The sequence below is a fragment of the Tupaia chinensis genome, unplaced genomic scaffold, assembly GCF_000334495.1.
Source record: "Tupaia chinensis unplaced genomic scaffold, TupChi_1.0 Scaffold144031_1, whole genome shotgun sequence".
Lineage (NCBI taxonomy): Eukaryota > Metazoa > Chordata > Mammalia > Scandentia > Tupaiidae > Tupaia > Tupaia belangeri.
In genome coordinates, this window is record NW_006203883.1 from 363,983 (window position 1) to 382,160 (window position 18,178).

Below are 18,178 nucleotides of genomic sequence, written 5' to 3' on the forward strand. Positions count from 1 at the left end.
TAAAGAGAGCGATGGAAAGAGAGGACACACTCAAAATGCAAAAAGAGCAAATTAGATCAGTGTTGCATTTTAAACTTACAAAGGTGCTCAAGATTCAGAGATTTTCAAGGATAACTGCCTAGATTTGATTATCAACTCTGTTGACTCTAGAACTCATAGCCAGTATGCAGTGGTCACCAAAGCAGAGCTCATAACATAGAGATGTGTGCATAGAAAAATAAAAGATTGGGCGGGACCAGCAGCTAGTAAAATGGCTATGTCGCTGGACTCCCATGTAGTTGACCACAGTTCGAGTCCCAAACTTGATGGCTTAAACTCTGGCTGGGCACGTGTGTGTGCATGCCCAAGATCCTGAGAGGAGAATGGAGGAGAAGGGATTGCAGCATGGTCATCCCCCCTGGGAGTGATTTCTCGCTTTCTGTCTCTCTGTCTCGCTGTCTCTCTCTGTCTTTCTGGTGAGTGCACGTGCCCTATAGCAAAATCCTTCCCTCCAAAAAATAAAATAAAATAAAGGACTGGGAACAGCAGATGGCATAGTGGTTAAGGCACTGGACTCCCACATGGCTGACCATAATTTCAGTACCAGACTCAGTGGCTTGAAAATCACACCAGGCGCATGTGTGTGTGTGTGCGTGTGTGTGGTGTGTGTGTGTGTGTGTGTGTGTCTGTATAGTATGGCCACACCACTAAGAAAGGGGTCTGGGATTTTGGCACCTGTGGTCCATGGGAGGTGATTTCTCATTTTCTCTCTTCACTGTTTGTCTCTGTCTCTTTCCAGCAAGTGCATGCACCCTATGGCAAAAAAAAAAAAAAAAAAAGAAAATGGGACCAGAAGGTGGCGAGGTGGTTAAAGTGCTGGAATTCCCACATGGCTGACCACGATTTGAGTCCTGGACATGGCGGCTTGCTTTCTAACTCTCCCTCTCTTACTCTCTCTGCCTTTCTCTGACATAATTCATGTGAATAATAATAATTAATTAAATAAATAATTCTTTTTTTAAAAAAAAAAAAGAAAAAAGAAAGAAAAAGAAAGAGAAAGGATTTAGTGGGGCCGGCAAGTGGCATGGTGGGTAAAGGCGCTGGACTCCCACATGGCTGACCATGGTTCAAGTCTCGGACCTGGTGGCTTGCTTTCTCACTTTCTCTCTTTCTCTCTGTCCATCTCTAATCAAACTGGAAAATAATAATGATAATAAATTAAAAAGAAAAGAAAAAGAAAGGATTTAGTGCATACATGATGTCTGTACTCGTATTATTAAACACAGAACAGGCAGAAGGAACTATGTCAAGAGATATTACTATTTTTAATTAGGTCATTTTAGTTGGTAGATAATACTTTTCATCTTTGTAATCATTGCATCTTCTCAAGTTTCTACTAGTATGCATTAATCATAACGTTTTTTCATATTCTAAATCAACATTTCTCTATGGTCAAAATTTCTTTTCAGTTATTGTAAGTAGTCCATATCATTCTAGCTCACCTACGATAGGAAATCAACTCACCGGCCTCATTCCTATCTATTCAGAGAATCTGGGAGTCTACAAAACACTGAGCAAAATACAAACTTAGCAAGAGAGTTTACCTAATATCTACTATCCAGAAAATATCAGGTTGGATAAGTTCTTATTAAAATGTCTAGCTATGTTTCAAAAAAGATACAGCACATAAAAAATCAAGCAGGAGTCGATGGAAGAACACACTAGAAATCCGAGACTCATGAGTTTTTATTTATAGAGAGTTGATACTTTTTAAAAATAGCATAACTGATGGCAGTGTGATCTGACAAGAAAAATCGGGTCTCTAGAAAGAGCTAAATTCTCAAAATAAAGTTTAGATATAGAAAGAAGCAACGTGGTCAAGTTTTTATAACTGCTGAAACTGGTGATGAGTAGAGATTCCTCATTCCAATCTTACCCTCCTATGTGTTTAAGCTTTTGTAATTAAAATTCTTGCTTTTTAAAGAAAAGAAAGGAGAGGGTCAGTTGGTGGTGTGGTGATTAAAGTGACTATACCACATAAGACTGACCATATGTGGTTAGAGTTCCAGACACAGCGGCTTGAAAAACTCTGGGTCTGGAAACATATGCATATATGCCCAGAATCCCAAAAGGAGAAATGGAGGAGAAGAGATTGTAGCATGACCATCCCCCATGGTGAGTGCTTCCTCACCTTCTCTCTCCAGAGAGACCACATGTCTCTAACAAAATTAAAAAATTTTTAAAAGTACAGAATTCTTTACAAACTGTATTTGAATTTTCTTGAATCAAGATCACAATCAATCTACAAATCAGACAGCTCTTTCTTTTTTTTTTGGAGAGATTTTTGCTATAGGGCACATACACTTGCCAAACAGACAGAGAGAGACATAGAGACAGAAAGCAAGAAATCACCCCCCCAGAGGGGATGGTCACGCGGCAATCCCTTCTCCTCCATTCTCCTCTCGGGATCTTGGGCATGCACGCACACGCGCCCGGCATGAGTTTTAAGCCACCGGGTCCGGGACGTGAACCGCAGTCTACTACGTGGGAGTCCAGCAACATAGCAATTACTCTAACTGCTGGTTCCCTAATATGCATTTTCAATTAGCTTTTCTTACAGCTCTTTCTTGAGAAAAAGTTAAATGATAAAATAGACAGAGTAGAAAAGGACAACAGGGAAATTTCATTTTAAAAAGTAAATATTTGGGGACCAGCAGTTGGCATAATGGTTATGTCACTGGACTTCCATGTAGTCGACCATGGTCCAAGTCCAGACCCAGTGGCTTAAACTCATGCCCACTTGTATGCCCAAGATATAGAGAGGAAAATGGAGGACAAAGGATGGCCATCCCCCTGGGGAGCGATTTCTTGCTTTCTGTCTCTCTGTCTCTCTCTGCCTTTCTGGTGAGCGCATGTGCCCTATAACAACAACAACAACAACAACAACAAATTCTCCAAAAAAACGTTTTAAAAAAAGAATTGAAGGACCAGCAGTTAGCATAATGACTATCGCTGGAATCCCATGTAGTTGATCACAGTTCGAGTCCCAGACCCAGTGGCTTAAACTCATGCCAGGCGCGTGTGTGTGTGTGCCCAAGATCCCAAAAGGAGAGTAGAGGAGAAGGGATTGCAATGTGGCCATCCCGCAGAGGGATGATTTCTGTCTCTCTGTCTCTCTCTGTCTTTTTAGAAAGCGCATGCGCCCTATAAGCAAAAACCTCTCAAAAAAAAAAAAAACTGAATTAGAATAAAATATATTATACATATACACATGTATTCCTACCTATATAACATATTATATATTAATCATATATTATATACAATATGAATAATTATATATTAATAATACTATATACATATAGTATTTTATTTATATATATAAATACTATATACATATAAAGAATATTATATAGTCATTAAACACACAAATGACATATAGATATGTATATTTTGCACAGACATACACGTATGTATGTATATAGTATTTATATATATAAATAAAATACTATATGTATATAGTATTATTAATATATAATTATTCATATTGTATATAATATATGATTAATATATAATATGACCATTCCCCATGGGAGTGCTTTTTCCTTCCCTTCTCTGTATCTCTGAAAAGCACAGACACTCCCTGGTAAACAAACAAACAAACAAAAGCATATGGGTTTGTTTGTAGACATATATATTAAATAAAAATGTATTAACTAGTATTAATATAGTATGTATATTAGCATGGCATGTGTGAGCAATTAATCGCAGTGGTTACCTATAGGTTTTAGAAGGCTAGGATCAGAGGGTAATGGAGGACTGTGCTGAAAGCACTTCTTCCAAAGGGGACCTTTCTCTGTGTCTGTGTGTGTAGGCTACACATTAACGTGTACAAGGAGAGCTTCATAAGGTTCACAGAAAATGTGCATTCTGAAAAAGTTAAACAAGGATTTCTATGTTTTTGCACCAAAATAAACATGTACTTTAATTCCATTTTTCCACACCCTTTTTGAAGTCATAGTGGACAATTCGTATGTCCTACTTTTTCCAAAATTAAATTTAAAGTCATCATTTACCATATAACTAGAAATAGAAATCATCTTAGAGATAATTCAGGCTAATCTCATGTTAACAGTTTATTTAATTTTACATAAGAGGAAGCACATCAAGCATTTCACTCTGTCCTAAAGCCAGAGCTAAATTAGTGAGAGCTTCTGATTCCACACCAGGGTTCCTCCTTTGACAATGCTGGTATTCATTGAAAATATCCACTGATGCATTCCAACAGTTAAGTACCATGCTAAGGTAAAATGTCATGCCCTTTTGCCCTATAAACAGGAACCTCTGTGACAAAGGAGGAAAATATTGAGCTGTTTGCACATACCTCTGTAAAACTGAAGAAGAGGCCGATGCCACCCACAAATCTCAAAACCTCTCCGGCATATTCTCCTATTATTGGGGCACATGGTAAACACGAGTGGCCACTCTGAACACAGCTCTGTATCAATTAAAAAAAAATTTATTTCTAAGTACAGTTATAAAAAACATTTTATAAAAAACTGCATATACAAAAAACCCAATGAGGAAATAACCCTACAAGAGGCCTTACCAAAGGAATACCCAGCTAAGAGCTCCGAGAAGTGGTCATAGGAATTCCCCCCAAAATACAGACACATGTGAATGTTCCAGAGAGCCAAGTCCTGAGGCCATTTTAATATATTAGGTTGTTAGGAAAGTGATGACCTATTTTCCTATGCAAAAATGTGTCGTGACTTTACAGACAACCCAATAGAATCCCGATTGGAGCTTGAAGGTCAGAGGTCGGGCCGGGGGCACCAGGACAATTCTACCTTTTCCATCAACAGCTCAGCTCCCAAACAGAAGGATATGAAGTTGTGATGGGTAAGAAAGAAGAGAGGAGGGAGGGTAATTCTGTATGTCTTCCACCCTGGAGGTCTTCAGCTGCTTAAGAAGCCCAAGATAATATAGATTACTTTCTTCTTTTTTTTTTTGAGAGAAAGATTTTTGCTATAGGGCGCTCACGGAAGAGACAGAGACAGAAAGACAGAAAGTAAGAAATTACTCCCAGGGGGGATGGCCATTCCGCAAGCCCTTCTCTTCCATTCTCCTCTTGGGACCTTGGGCACACACACACATGCACCCATTGTGAGTTTTAAACTGCCAAGTCTGGGACTTGATTACTTGATTACTCTCTTTCTAACACCATGATAAGCTTCAAAACTCAAGATATTTACACACCTCCTCTGAACATCTAAGGCTAATCTACTATTTTTCTTTTAAAAGTTGTTCCAGAAGGAGTTGAAGGGAAAAGAATTAGGAGCAATATACCAAAAACCTCTGTATCTGAGAGGGTCCTGGAATATTCAGCATTTCTGCATCAGAAAGTCGATTTGCCTCATGTTCATCATTCTACATCTGTGTGTAATACATTTGCAAAAAAAAAAAAAAAGCAAACAAACAAACAAAAAATCTATACTTTGTACTTACAGCCAGACAGGTCTCATTTTGGTTCACACTTCGGAATCCACAGCAATTTAAATTTCTCTGGATGTCATTTCGAGCACTGGCTGTATTGTTCCAACCGACCTCCAGAAGCTGACCCTAGAAAATGCATTTAAAATACTCATTAAAATGTGTTGGGACCACCAGATGGAGTAATGGTTACGTCACTAGACTCCCACGTAGCTGACTGTGGTTCAAGTCCTGGACCCAGAAACTTGAAATTCATGCCAGGCATGTGTGCATGCATGCCCAAAAACCCTAGAGAAGACTCGGGGAGAAGGGATTGCAAGGTGGCCATCACCCCTGGTGGAGTGACTTCTTGCTTTCTTTCTCTCTGTCTTTCTGTGTCTCTCCAGCAAGCATATGTGCCCTAGAGCAAAAATCCCTTTCAAAAAGAAGAGAAAAAAAATGTGTCATCACTGTGCCTAGCAGGTGGTGTGGTGGTTGGAGCTTTAGAGTCCCACATGGCTGAATGCAGTTTGGGTCCGGGACCTGGAGGCTTAAAAATCATGCTGGGCACATGTGCTTGTGTGCCCAAAATCTCAGGGGAATGGAGGAGAAGGGATGGCAGTATGGCCATTCCCCCTGGGAAGTGATTTCTCACTTTCCCTTTCTCTGTCTCTCCAGCAAGTACATATGTCCCATGGAAAAAAAAAAAAAAACTAAATTAAAAAAAAGGCATTATCCCTGAATAAGATGAAGTTAGAGCCTGTAACTTTTAGTACTTGGCATAGTTAAAATAAATATTCTTCATAAGACTATTAAAACTTTTCAAAGGTTTACCCCCTAACTGCAACAAAGGTATTATTTCTATCCTAAAACACAAAGAAGTCTTCATTTTTATACACAATTTAAAAGCACTTGATTCAAAAGCATAACAAAATGAACTTTCTATTGCCCCAAGACACAGACCCATAGTCTTCTACAAATCAGAGTTTGGAAAGAGTAATTGCTAGGACGAACTGCAAACAGTTTGAAGCATATGCTCCGTTACATAATGGTGGGAAAAGACTGAGTGAGTATCTTTTAGCAGTCTCACTTTGTGAGCAAAATCCTATTTTAAGGATATGAAAAATAACAACACCTGATGGTGGTTTCAGCTGCAGTCAGCTCCACTAATGCAATCAATACAAGAGAGCTGGGCTACTCTGAGGGAAACGGCACTGTGAACAGGAGGGAGTTATTTTCTATTCCAACTAGTTCTCTTTTTTTATACTAATGCTATGCAGTATACCAAACTACAAGAAAAAAGCTTTCTTACCTGTTGTTCCTGGTTCAGGGCTAAACAAGCACAAGATACAGAAAACTGAACAATAAATACAAGGAGGAGAATAATCATATACTGAGAGTTAAAAGTTAAGGATATTTATAAATACTCTTAGAATAACATAAAACATAGATACTCAGAACTTTTTAAAAATGCAGTAGGAGCAATTCACTCAAAGAAACAAAGCACACAGGGGCCAGCAAGTGGCATGGTGGTTAAGGCACTGGACTCCTAGTGGCCGACCGCAGTTCAAGTTCTGGACCCAGCAGCTTGAAATTCACACCCAGATGCATGTGCATGCATTTGGAGAGGAGAAGGGATTGCAGCATGGCCATCCCTCCTGGGGGGTGGTGATTTCTCACTTTCCCTCTCTCTGTTTCTCTCTGACAAATGCACACACCAATGCAAAAGCTTAAAAAATTAAAAATTTTTTAAAAAATGATACTTAGAGACTAAGTTCAAAAAGGATACACATTTTTATTATTTTAATTATAATTCTGATAATACACTGCAGCCATAAGCTCATGGATGAGTAGAAAAATACTAATAATGGTGATTGCTTAAAAACAGGCATCTTACAATTTCATTCAAAATAAAATAAAAATTCTTACCTATGTAACATTGGAAATAAGTATAATTGTACCTTAAGAAACATTATAGAGAGCCAACAGGTGGCATGGTGGTTAAGGTGCTGGCCAAATGCGGTTCAAGTCCTGGACCTGGCGGTCTGTTTTCTCACTTGTCCCACCACCACCCCCATCCATCTCTGGTGAGTGCACGTGCCCTAAAACATATTTAAAAATAATCATAATAAATTATATTAAAATAAATCATTCTTTTTTTAAAAAAAAAAGTAAACATTCCTAATACTGTTAGAATAAATATGCCTAGGATGTTGCAAAAGTTGCTTTTTTTGAAATTAATTTCCTATTGATAATATAAAATGTGTTCTATCTATTAAAACAGAAATTCATCAAAAAAATTTAACCCAGTTAGAATTAAAACAAATCTTTTTTTTTTAAGGATACAAAAAATAGCAACACCTGATGGTGTTTGACAGCGCCGATCAGCCCCACTAATGCAATCAGGAACAAGAAGATGCCGACTGCAATGACCACGCCGACGACCCGGAGACTGGAAATCAGCCCAAAGCCAATGCCCCATGCAGCAATTCCAATCAGCAACAGACTAACCAACTGCAGAAACCACCAAGGGGTGGAGGCAAGGAAAAGAGAAAAGGGGAAAATGTCAGTTTATATAACATTCAGAACATGTTTGAGGCACTTACTTAGCAGCTTACAAATATTTACTAATCGTCAATATTAGCATACACACCAAGGACCTCAGTGATTAGTCGTTTTTACAAATTATATCATGCTTAAAATTTCTATAATACGGTCATGGAACGTAGGTCAACAGGTTTACTAAACCTAAATGCATGTATTTAAGCTTGTGTAGTAATAGCATATTCTTGGGAACCAGCAGTTAGCATAATGGCTATGTTGCTGGACTCCCACGTAGTCGACCACTGTTCGTGTCCCGGACCTGGTGGCTTAAAACTCACGCCGGGCGTGTGTGTGTGTGTGTGTGTGTGTGTGTGCCCAAGATCCCAAGAGGAGAATGGAGGAAAAGGGATTGTGGTGTGGCCATCACCCCTGAGGGTAAGCTCATGGATGAGTAGAAAAATACTAATAATGGTGATTGCTTAAAAACAGGCATCTTACAATTTCATTCAAAATAAAATAAAAATTCTTACCTATGTAACATTGGAAATAAGTATAATTGTACCTTAAGAAACATTATAGAGAGCCAACAGGTGGCATGGTGGTTAAGGTGCTGGCCAAATGCGGTTCAAGTCCTGGACCTGGCGGTCTGTTTTCTCACTTGTCCCACCACCACCCCCATCCATCTCTGGTGAGTGCACGTGCCCTAAAACATATTTAAAAATAATCATAATAAATTATATTAAAATAAATCATTCTTTTTTTAAAAAAAAAAGTTCACATTCCTAATACTGTTAGAATAAATATGCCTAGGATGTTGCAAAAGTTGCTTTTTTTGAAATTAATTTCCTATTGATAATATAAAATGTGTTCTATCTATTAAAACAGAAATTCATCAAAAAAATTTAACCCAGTTAGAATTAAAACAAATCTTTTTTTTTTAAGGATACAAAAAATAGCAACACCTGATGGTGTTTGACAGCGCCGATCAGCCCCACTAATGCAATCAGGAACAAGAAGATGCCGACTGCAATGACCACGCCGACGACCCGGAGACTGGAAATCAGCCCAAAGCCAATGCCCCATGCAGCAATTCCAATCAGCAACAGACTAACCAACTGCAGAAACCACCAAGGGGTGGAGGCAAGGAAAAGAGAAAAGGGGAAAATGTCAGTTTATATAACATTCAGAACATGTTTGAGGCACTTACTTAGCAGCTTACAAATATTTACTAATCGTCAATATTAGCATACACACCAAGGACCTCAGTGATTAGTCGTTTTTACAAATTATATCATGCTTAAAATTTCTATAATACGGTCATGGAACGTAGGTCAACAGGTTTACTAAACCTAAATGCATGTATTTAAGCTTGTGTAGTAATAGCATATTCTTGGGAACCAGCAGTTAGCATAATGGCTATGTTGCTGGACTCCCACGTAGTCGACCACTGTTCGTGTCCCGGACCTGGTGGCTTAAAACTCACGCCGGGCGTGTGTGTGTGTGTGTGTGTGTGTGCCCAAGATCCCAAGAGGAGAATGGAGGAAAAGGGATTGTGGCGTGGCCATCACCCCTGAGGGGTGATTTCTTGCTTTCTATCTCTATGTCTCTCTCTGTCTATCTGGTGAGCGCACATGCCCTATAGCAAAAAAACTCTCAAAAAAAAAAAAAAAAACGTAATAGCATATTCTAGATACTAATACATCTCCGTCCTACATACTGATCTCTTCTCATGGAAGTCACTTACAGTTTCTCCAAAGTCCAACTGGAATGTGACCTTCTCTGTGATACCTTCCAGCCCCCAAGAGAATGAATGAATCCCTCCCTTCTCTGGGCAAGCTCTGTCCCATGAATAGACTTTTATTGTTCCCCTCATCACACATTCTGTTTCCAAGCCTGTCTCTTTAGGAGAGTGGGAGCAACTTGAGATTAATGACCCGCATCTTTCCACCTCTCTATATCCTGAGGACCTTTTGACAGAACTGTTGCTAAAATAGCTTGAACATCATTAACTAGTCTACTAGAATTCACAGAGAAAAAGAGGAACCATTAAAATCTTTAGCAGAGGGGCCTGCAGGTGATGTGGTGGTTAAGGTGGCTGGACTCCCACATGGCTGACAACAGTTCAAGTCCTTGACCTGGCAGCTTGCTTTCTCACTTTCATTCTCTCTCCGCTCAACTTCCAAAATATAAAATAAAATAATGACAATGAATAAAGTTTTAAAAAAAATCTTTAGCAGAATGAAAAGAATATGAAACTTAAGCTATTTAGAGTAAAATGGCATTCTGAGCGAGAAGCTATTATTCTATGTTCAAATTCTCTTGTTACTGTATTTATAAAACACCAGAGAAAGGCATAACACATGTATAATAGCTATGACCTATAAAACTCAAAGTTATAATGGCTTTTTAAAAACACGCTTAATACTTGAGTAATATGCTACATAAAGATTGAACCAATAGATGATACAGCAGGTATTAAGCTGTTACTGTGTTGCTAAACAGAAATGCCCGAGACTTGGTGATTTATAAAGGATAGAGGACTGTTTGGCCCATGATTCTGGGGGCTGAATGTCCAAGAGCACAAAGCGAACATCTGACAGCCTCTGGTGCCACATCACAACATGGCCAAGAGAAGAGGTAGGTCAGCAGTCACGTGCATAGAGATGGGAGAGAGAGAAGAGGAAACAGATTTCTCCACTTCTTCCGTCCTTCCCACACTTCCAGCCCACTGGGTGGTGTCTGCCCACAATGGAGACAGGTCTTCCTCAGTCCACTGACTTGCCAATTTTGTCTGTCCAGGTGCCCACCAACATTGAAAGCGGAGCTTCCTCTTACATTAGAGGCCAAATTACAATATATGATCCTATTGGACAAAAAAAAAATTTAAAAAAATTAAAAAAAAACATTATCTTAACCATAGCACAGCATAAACAGGTAGTAGAGGAGGGATTGTGGAGCAGAAAAAATACTGTATCTTCAATTAAATAATGGATCTACCAACTTCTGGAGCAATGTGACAGTGTAACACCCAGTTGGGAAGAATCAAAATGTGAAAAAATACATCTTCTATAGCCCAGTGTAAAGGCCTGATAAACTGTTTTAAAATAGTTAAAAAGGGGGACCAGCAGTTGAGGGGGTGGTTAAGGTGCTGGACTCCCACATGGTTGACCATAGTTCAAGTTCTGGATCTGGCAGATTGCTTTCCCACTTTCCCTTTCTCTCTCCATCTGTCTCTCTCTGGTCAAATTAAAATATACTAATAATACCAAATAAATTTAAATAGACATAGATTATAAGGGCCAGCAGGCGCTGTGGTAGTGAAGGTAGCTAGATCCCAAATGGCTGACATGGCAGTTTGAGTCCTGATGACTTGAAACCATGCCAGGCACGTGCATGCATGCCCAAAATCCCAACCGGAGAATGGAAGAGAAAGGACTAAAGTGTAACCATTCCCCATGGGGAGGGTGACTTCTCACTTTCTCTCTGTGTCATGCTCTGGAGAGTACACAAGCCCTATAATACACCGAAAATAAATAAATAAGTTTTCAATTTTTTTTTTAAATCATCTCTTACAAAAACAAATCTTCTACCCAAATATGTAATTTTTCATATGTAAAAAATAGATAAATTTTACACTTACTGATATATAAAACTTTTATATGTACAGATACAAGCAAAATGTCTAAACAGTGAGCGTTTATTTTTGCCAAAGAGGCAAAACTTGAGAATAAAAGATACTACCTGCAGCATAACAGAACCAGCTAAGGACTTATGTGGACTCATGGTCTCCTTTGTTGTTCGTACACACAAAAACTTCTGTTTTCAGAAGGAGAAGGTGAAGGAAAAAACTGCCACAAATTCTGCCACCCAGAAGTGTATCTAGTCTCTTTCAGTTTAACTGCTCCTTATCACTAGACCCATTTGCTTCTGTTTCATTTTTATCATCCTCACAGCCCTCTCACAACTTTCAGCAATCTTACACTAAGCAAAAGCCCTCTGCCCTTCCACATGTGAGCTTCTTTCTGACTGTGTGTCCAAACGCAACACATTTCCTTTCACGAACTGTAAAAGAAATCCTGAAGGAGGTGAGAAGGGAAAAATGGACGGATGATGCCAGAATGGGTGAGAGGACCGTGCTTAGCATCCTCGCTGCCTCCTGCCACCAAGAGTGAAGATGGCCCCTCACATCAGAGCAGACAGCGTATCATTCAGAGTCCTCTAGAGTTTCCAGAACCAATCGCAAATGTATCTACAATTATCTACCTATCAAGAGAAAGTAAGACAGAGAGACAGAAAGATTTTAAAGAGTTTTCCCACCTGATTGCTATAACTAGCAAATCCAAAACCTATAGAAGAGGCCAGCCCCACAGCACTGCAGTGGAAATGCTCAGATCATATGGAAAGATCCTAGGCTTATGCCCTGAGGTCCACCTGTGCACACCAGGTGTGTGTGTGTGTGTGTGTGTGTGTGTGTGCACCTATGATCCTGGCTGGTTAAAGCTGGGGGTTGGACTGCAGCATGAGGACTCCATAGGGATGCACCCTCTCCTCTCCTCTTTTCCCTATTCCCCTCCCTCATGGAAAGAATAGTAAACCTAAAAGCAAAGAGAAGACAATTCTTTTTCTTTCTTTCTTTCTTTTAGAATAATTTATTTCATTTCATTTATTATTATTATTTAATTTGATTGAAGAGACACACAGAGAGAGAAAGGAAGTGAGAGAGAGGGAGAGTGAGAAAGCAAGCCACCAGGTTTGGGACTCAACCACAGTCGACAACATGGAAGTGCAGTGCCTTAGACGGGCCCCAAGAGAAGACATCGCTAAGCCAGCTCAGTGAGCTAAAAGCAAGCAGAATCCCTTCCTCAAGAAACCCTGGTCTTTTCTTTTAAGGTCTTCTGATTGGATAAGGTCCAACATTATAGAGAGTAACCTGATTATACATGTCAACTAATTATACATGTTAGTCACATCTACGAAATACTTTCACAGCAACAAGTAGAGGAATGCTTGACCAAACAGCTAGGCACCACAGCCTAACCAAGTGGACACCTAACATTATCCATCCCACTTACCAACATCAAGTCCTGGCATGATGCTTATTTCCTAATTCAATTATATTTGTAGCAGGACTATCACTCTATATCTATTTTTGAGCCTTAGAGCCAAATAGATCAGAAGTATGAATAATCTGATATATGAAAGTCTTCTAAAACCATAGTTTTAAAGAATCCTTTTAGAAATCATGAAAAAAAATAAATAAGTAAAAACCTGGCTCAGCCCATGGCATAGTGATTGAAGAGGCTACAATCCACATACCACGTGGACAAACCCATGGTTCGAATCCCAGACCCAGTGGCTTGAAAGGCATGCTGGCTGCATATAGATGCATGCTCAGAATGTGGAAAGGCGGAAGTGATGAGGAAGAAGGACAGGTGCTATGGCCATTCCCTATGGGGGGTGATTTTCACATTCCCTTTCTTCTGTCTCCAGCAAAACTTTTTAAAAAGAAAGGAAAAAAATTCATACCAAACCCTTACTAATGAAGTTCTTAAACACTAAAAATTAAATATTCTTAAATATGAATTAAAAGTTAATTATTCATCAGCAAACTGTTGGTGCTAACTATGGGCTAAGAGACAGAGACAAGACATCTCTACAAGAAAGGGGGTTAGCAAGCCTTATCTGTAAAGTGCCAGATATTTACCATATGGTTTTGTGGACCACACAGTCTCTACCACAACTATTCCACTTTGCTGATGGACAAAGCAGTAATAAACAATATGGAAATGAATGAACAAGGTTGTGTTCCAATAATTCTTCCTTAACAGACACTGAGTTTTTTTATTTTTTAAGAGAGAATTTTTTTCTTTTTTTTGGTATAAGCCACGTGTGCTTGCTGGAGAGACAGAGATAGAAAGCAAGAAATCATCCCACAGGGGGATGACCATGCTGTAATGTAATCCCTTCTCCATTCTCCTCTTGGGATCTTGGGCATGCATGCACACGCACCCGGCATGAGTTTTAAGCCACTGGGTCCAGGACACAAACTACAGTCAATTACATGGGAGTCCAGAGATGTAACCCTCACGTCATCTGTGGGTCCAGATACTGAAATGTTTTTAAATTGTCTTTATAAATTATAGAGCATGTGTATGAACATATGAGAGAGACAATGTGAATGACTGATCAAGAGAAAGAAACACCCTTCAAGGGGTCTGGTCCTGCCAAGGTCCCTTTCCTCCAGTCTTCCAGTTCATCAAACCTTGGACATTCACACGTGTGCCTGCAGGTTTCTCGCTGTCTGGGCCACAGACTTGACCCATGAGTGCAATGTGTGATCCAGGTTCTCTCAAACAGCATATTATTACTGCACCTTAGAGCTGGCCCCTATACTGAAATTTAAATTCATATCATTTTCATATATCACAAAGTATTTAAAATACTTTTTCTAACCACTTATAAATGTAAAATCAGTCTGTACAGAAGTAGGCAGAGAAACAGATTTGGCCCGTGGACTGCAGTTTGCTGTCTCTTTCTCTAGAACTCAGTGTAAGAAGGAAAAATTACAATAAGACAAATAATTACTATTTTAGAGAATATTTTTACAAGACGAATTAGAGAACAGAGCAATAATCCAGAAACTGGCCAAAGACTGCAAAGAAACAGTAAAGAAGCAGACAGGAGGCTGGATAAAAATAACCCCACTGTGAATATTACCTTATGTAATACGAATACATGAAGAGTGAACAGTGTGTTGTTTTTTAATTGCCAGAGAACATGCACGCTAGCCAGACAGAGAAAGCACCCCCTACTGGGGTATAGTTGTGCTACAGTTCCTTCTCTCCACTGCTCCATCCCATCGGGATTTGAGGCATGTAAGCACATGTACCCTGTATATTTTTCAAGCTATCAGGGCTGGAATTCGAACCATGGTCAGTTGTGTGAAATCTGGTTCCCTTACCTGCTGTACAACAGAGCTGGCCCAAATGAATATTATTTTACATGGCAAAATATGTGACTAAATTAAGGATATTAAAAGGAAATTATCCTGGAGACCAGCAGTTAGTGTAATGGCTATGTTGCTGGACTCCCACATAGTCGACCACGGTTCGCGTCCTGGACCCGGTGGCTTAAACTCACGCCGTGCGTGTGCGTGCGTGCCCAAGATCCCAAGAGGAGAATGGAGGAGAAGGGATTGCGGCGTGGCCATCCCCCCTGAGGGGTGATTTCTCACTTTCTATCTCTCTATGTCTCTCTGTCTGCCTGGCGAGCGCACGCGCCCTATAGCAGAAACCTCTCCAAAAAAAAGAAAAGAAAAGAAAAGAAATTATCCTGAATTATCAGAAAATTAAAAAATAATGTCTATCATCAAAAATGGGAGGAGACAGACTAGACATTATGTGATTATTGGAAATGGCATTTAAAACATTCACAAATGTCTCTCTTTTCCTTGTTTATGTCCCCAGAAAGGGAGAAGGGGCTACTTGCTTCTACATAGCTCTGTGTCCAGGATATTCCTCACCAAGTGGATTCTGCTACTCTTTGGTATGGCTCTCCGTCTACTCCCATTACCAGTACTACCGGGCAATCCTTTAAAACCACAGAGAGGGTTTCCTGTTGCTATTTCAATAAATCACCACAGCACAGTGGCTTAAAGCAACACAAGTTTATTCTTTTACAATTTTGGAAGTCAGAAGTCCAACCTGGGTCTGACTAGGCTAACATCACAGGTTTGGTCACGCTGCATTCTGTCTGAAAGCTCTCAGGGAGAGTCTACTTCCTCACCCTTTCTGGGCTCTAGACCCTATTGGTATTTGTGGGCCTGGAGACCCCTCCTCGGTCTTCAAAGCCAGCCTCACGCCACCTTTGAGTCTCCCTCAGCACATCTCCCTTTCTGACTCTGACCTCCAATCTCCCTCTCATCCAGCCCTTTGTGATTATGTAAGTCTTGCTCACCCAATCCAGAATCACCTTCCCATCTCAAAATTCTTCTTTTAAAAAGTATGTTTCTTTCATGAATGAAAGAGAGGGAAAAACAGAGAGAGACAGTATATCCAAAAGGATCTTGACCCTACAATCTGCTCCCAGCCTCAGCCAGTCCCAGATGGAGGGCTCGGAGTACTCAGCATACTCAGAGGTGTCCAACATAAACTGGGAGCCGGGCCGCGTGGGTTAGCCTACACAGCGTTACGTTCTACTGCTGCGCCTCTATCCAGCCCTTCAAAATTCTCGATTTAACTACATCTTCAAAGTGCTGTGTAGGACAACATATTTGCAGGTTCCAGGGATTAGGATGTGGACACTTTTGGGGGGGTAGGCTGAGCCACAGGGGGTTCTCAGAACATGGGTTTCCAATATTTTAAAACATTGAAAAATACTGTAACATTTTGTTTAAATATACTACGTAGCTAAGCACAGAGAAAACTATGAGAAATGCCCACCCATAGGAAATTAAATAAAAACTAAAAGCCAGAATTCTGAGCACATCGCTTGTAAATGCCAGGGCCTATAAGAAAGGAAAGCTGTCTCCAGGTTGGAAAAGTCCCTAAAGGGGACTTTTAAGCCAGGCAGGGTTTGGAAGTGGAACTGAGACATCTGTATAGTTAGGAGCTCCAAAAAGCTTTATTCTCAGTCTATAGCATTATAGAAACACTGCAATTCATCTGACATGATAGCAAAGAATTTTAAGTCTCTTCAGATAGTCTGCAAGAAAAAGAAACGCCTAGCCCACCATGTTAATGTTTAGAGACCCAACTACCCCAAGCACAAAGGAATCTCCAAGCCAAGCAATTCGAATAAAAGCTGATCACAAGGCCAGCCCATCGCCTAATGATTAAGGGCCCTGCCAGATTTTATATGGCCAGGTGTGGCCGTATCCCTGGCCCCCGCAGCTTGAAGAATGCCTTGCCAGGCACGTGTGAGTGTGTGTCCCAAGAGGATGGACAAAGGGAGGAGAAAGGACTGCAGCATGACTGCCCCACTGGGGTTGCTTTCCTCCTCTGCCCCGTTTCTCTGTCTCTGGAGAGTGAGTGCACATGCCCTCTGGAAGTCTGAAAAAAAAAAAAAAAAAACAGTTGATCATAGGCATTGATGGTGATGCCATTTGGAGGAGGAAAACTCATAGAGGCAGATCCAAAATAACTCAGGAGGGATGGTTCCAAGTCCCAGTCCTCAAACCATTCTCAAACAAAAAAATAGAAAGTTTGCTGTTAATCAAAAATCACAAAATGTGTAAGAAACAAAACTTACCATGAAAGAGATGCAAAACTCATACACAGAGCCAAAGAAAGATTAGAGAGACTGATGAATGTGAGATAATAGAACTAACTCAATGAGGTTAAAATTAATATATTTAAACTGACAAAACGTAAGAGGGATAAAGACAATATGGGAAAAAATCATATTTTAAAAATATGTGGACTTGACATAAAGCCAAATAAAAGAAAATTAGAATGGTAAAAAAAAAAAAAAAAAAAACTATAATAAAAAAATAAAGCCTCATTAAGAAAGAAAATGGGGCCAGCCCTGTAGTCCAATGGTTAAGGGAACCAAACCCCATATGGCCAATTACAGTTTGAATCCCAGCCCTTGTGGTTTGAAAAAACACACCAGGCATGTAGGCCTGTGTCCCCCAAATCCGTCCGGGAAAAAGAAGTAGAAGGGATTTCGGTACAGCAATGCCCGACTGTTGGGTGCATTCTCTCCCTGTCTCTTATGAGCATACGTACCATCTGGCAATTAAAAAAGGAAGAACGAAAAGGAAAAAGAAAAGACAACACTCCAGCAAAATTATTTTTTAAGAAAAACAAGAGGGAACCAGCAGTTAGCGTAATGGCTATGTCGCTGGACTCCCACGTAGTCGACCGCGGTTCGTGTCCTGGACCCGGTGGCTTAAAACTCACGCCAGGCGCGTGTGCGTGCGTGCCCAAGATCCCGAGAGGAGAATGGAGGAGAAGGGATTGTGGCGTGACCATCCCCCCTGGGGGGTGATTTCTTGCTTTCTGTCTCTATGTCTCTCTCTGTCTGTCTGGCGAGCGCACGCGCCGTATAGTGAAAATCTCTCCAAAAAAAAAAAGAAAGAAAAACAAGAGAAAATCTCCTACCATTTCCTTAACTGATATCACAAACAAAATCAAAAATCATACTCAAAGGAAAGATGTGAGAAATAAAGGAAAGGGGGGGGGGG

General features: G+C 40.1%; 1 protein-coding gene across 1 annotated transcript in view; it reads right to left on the reverse strand.

Annotated features, from left to right (window-relative positions):
• Positions 1 to 18,178, reverse strand: part of TSPAN13 (tetraspanin 13) — a 48,215-nt gene that overhangs the window by 6,646 nt on the left and 23,391 nt on the right. Inside the window, exons 2-5 of the mRNA XM_006165786.3 lie at positions 8,940 to 9,107; positions 6,761 to 6,841; positions 5,485 to 5,598; positions 4,361 to 4,474 (exon numbers count right to left, since the gene is read on the reverse strand). Coding sequence (XP_006165848.1) covers positions 4,361 to 4,474; positions 5,485 to 5,598; positions 6,761 to 6,841; positions 8,940 to 9,107 — 477 coding nt within the window. The remainder of the gene's footprint in view (positions 1 to 4,360; positions 4,475 to 5,484; positions 5,599 to 6,760; positions 6,842 to 8,939; positions 9,108 to 18,178) is intronic.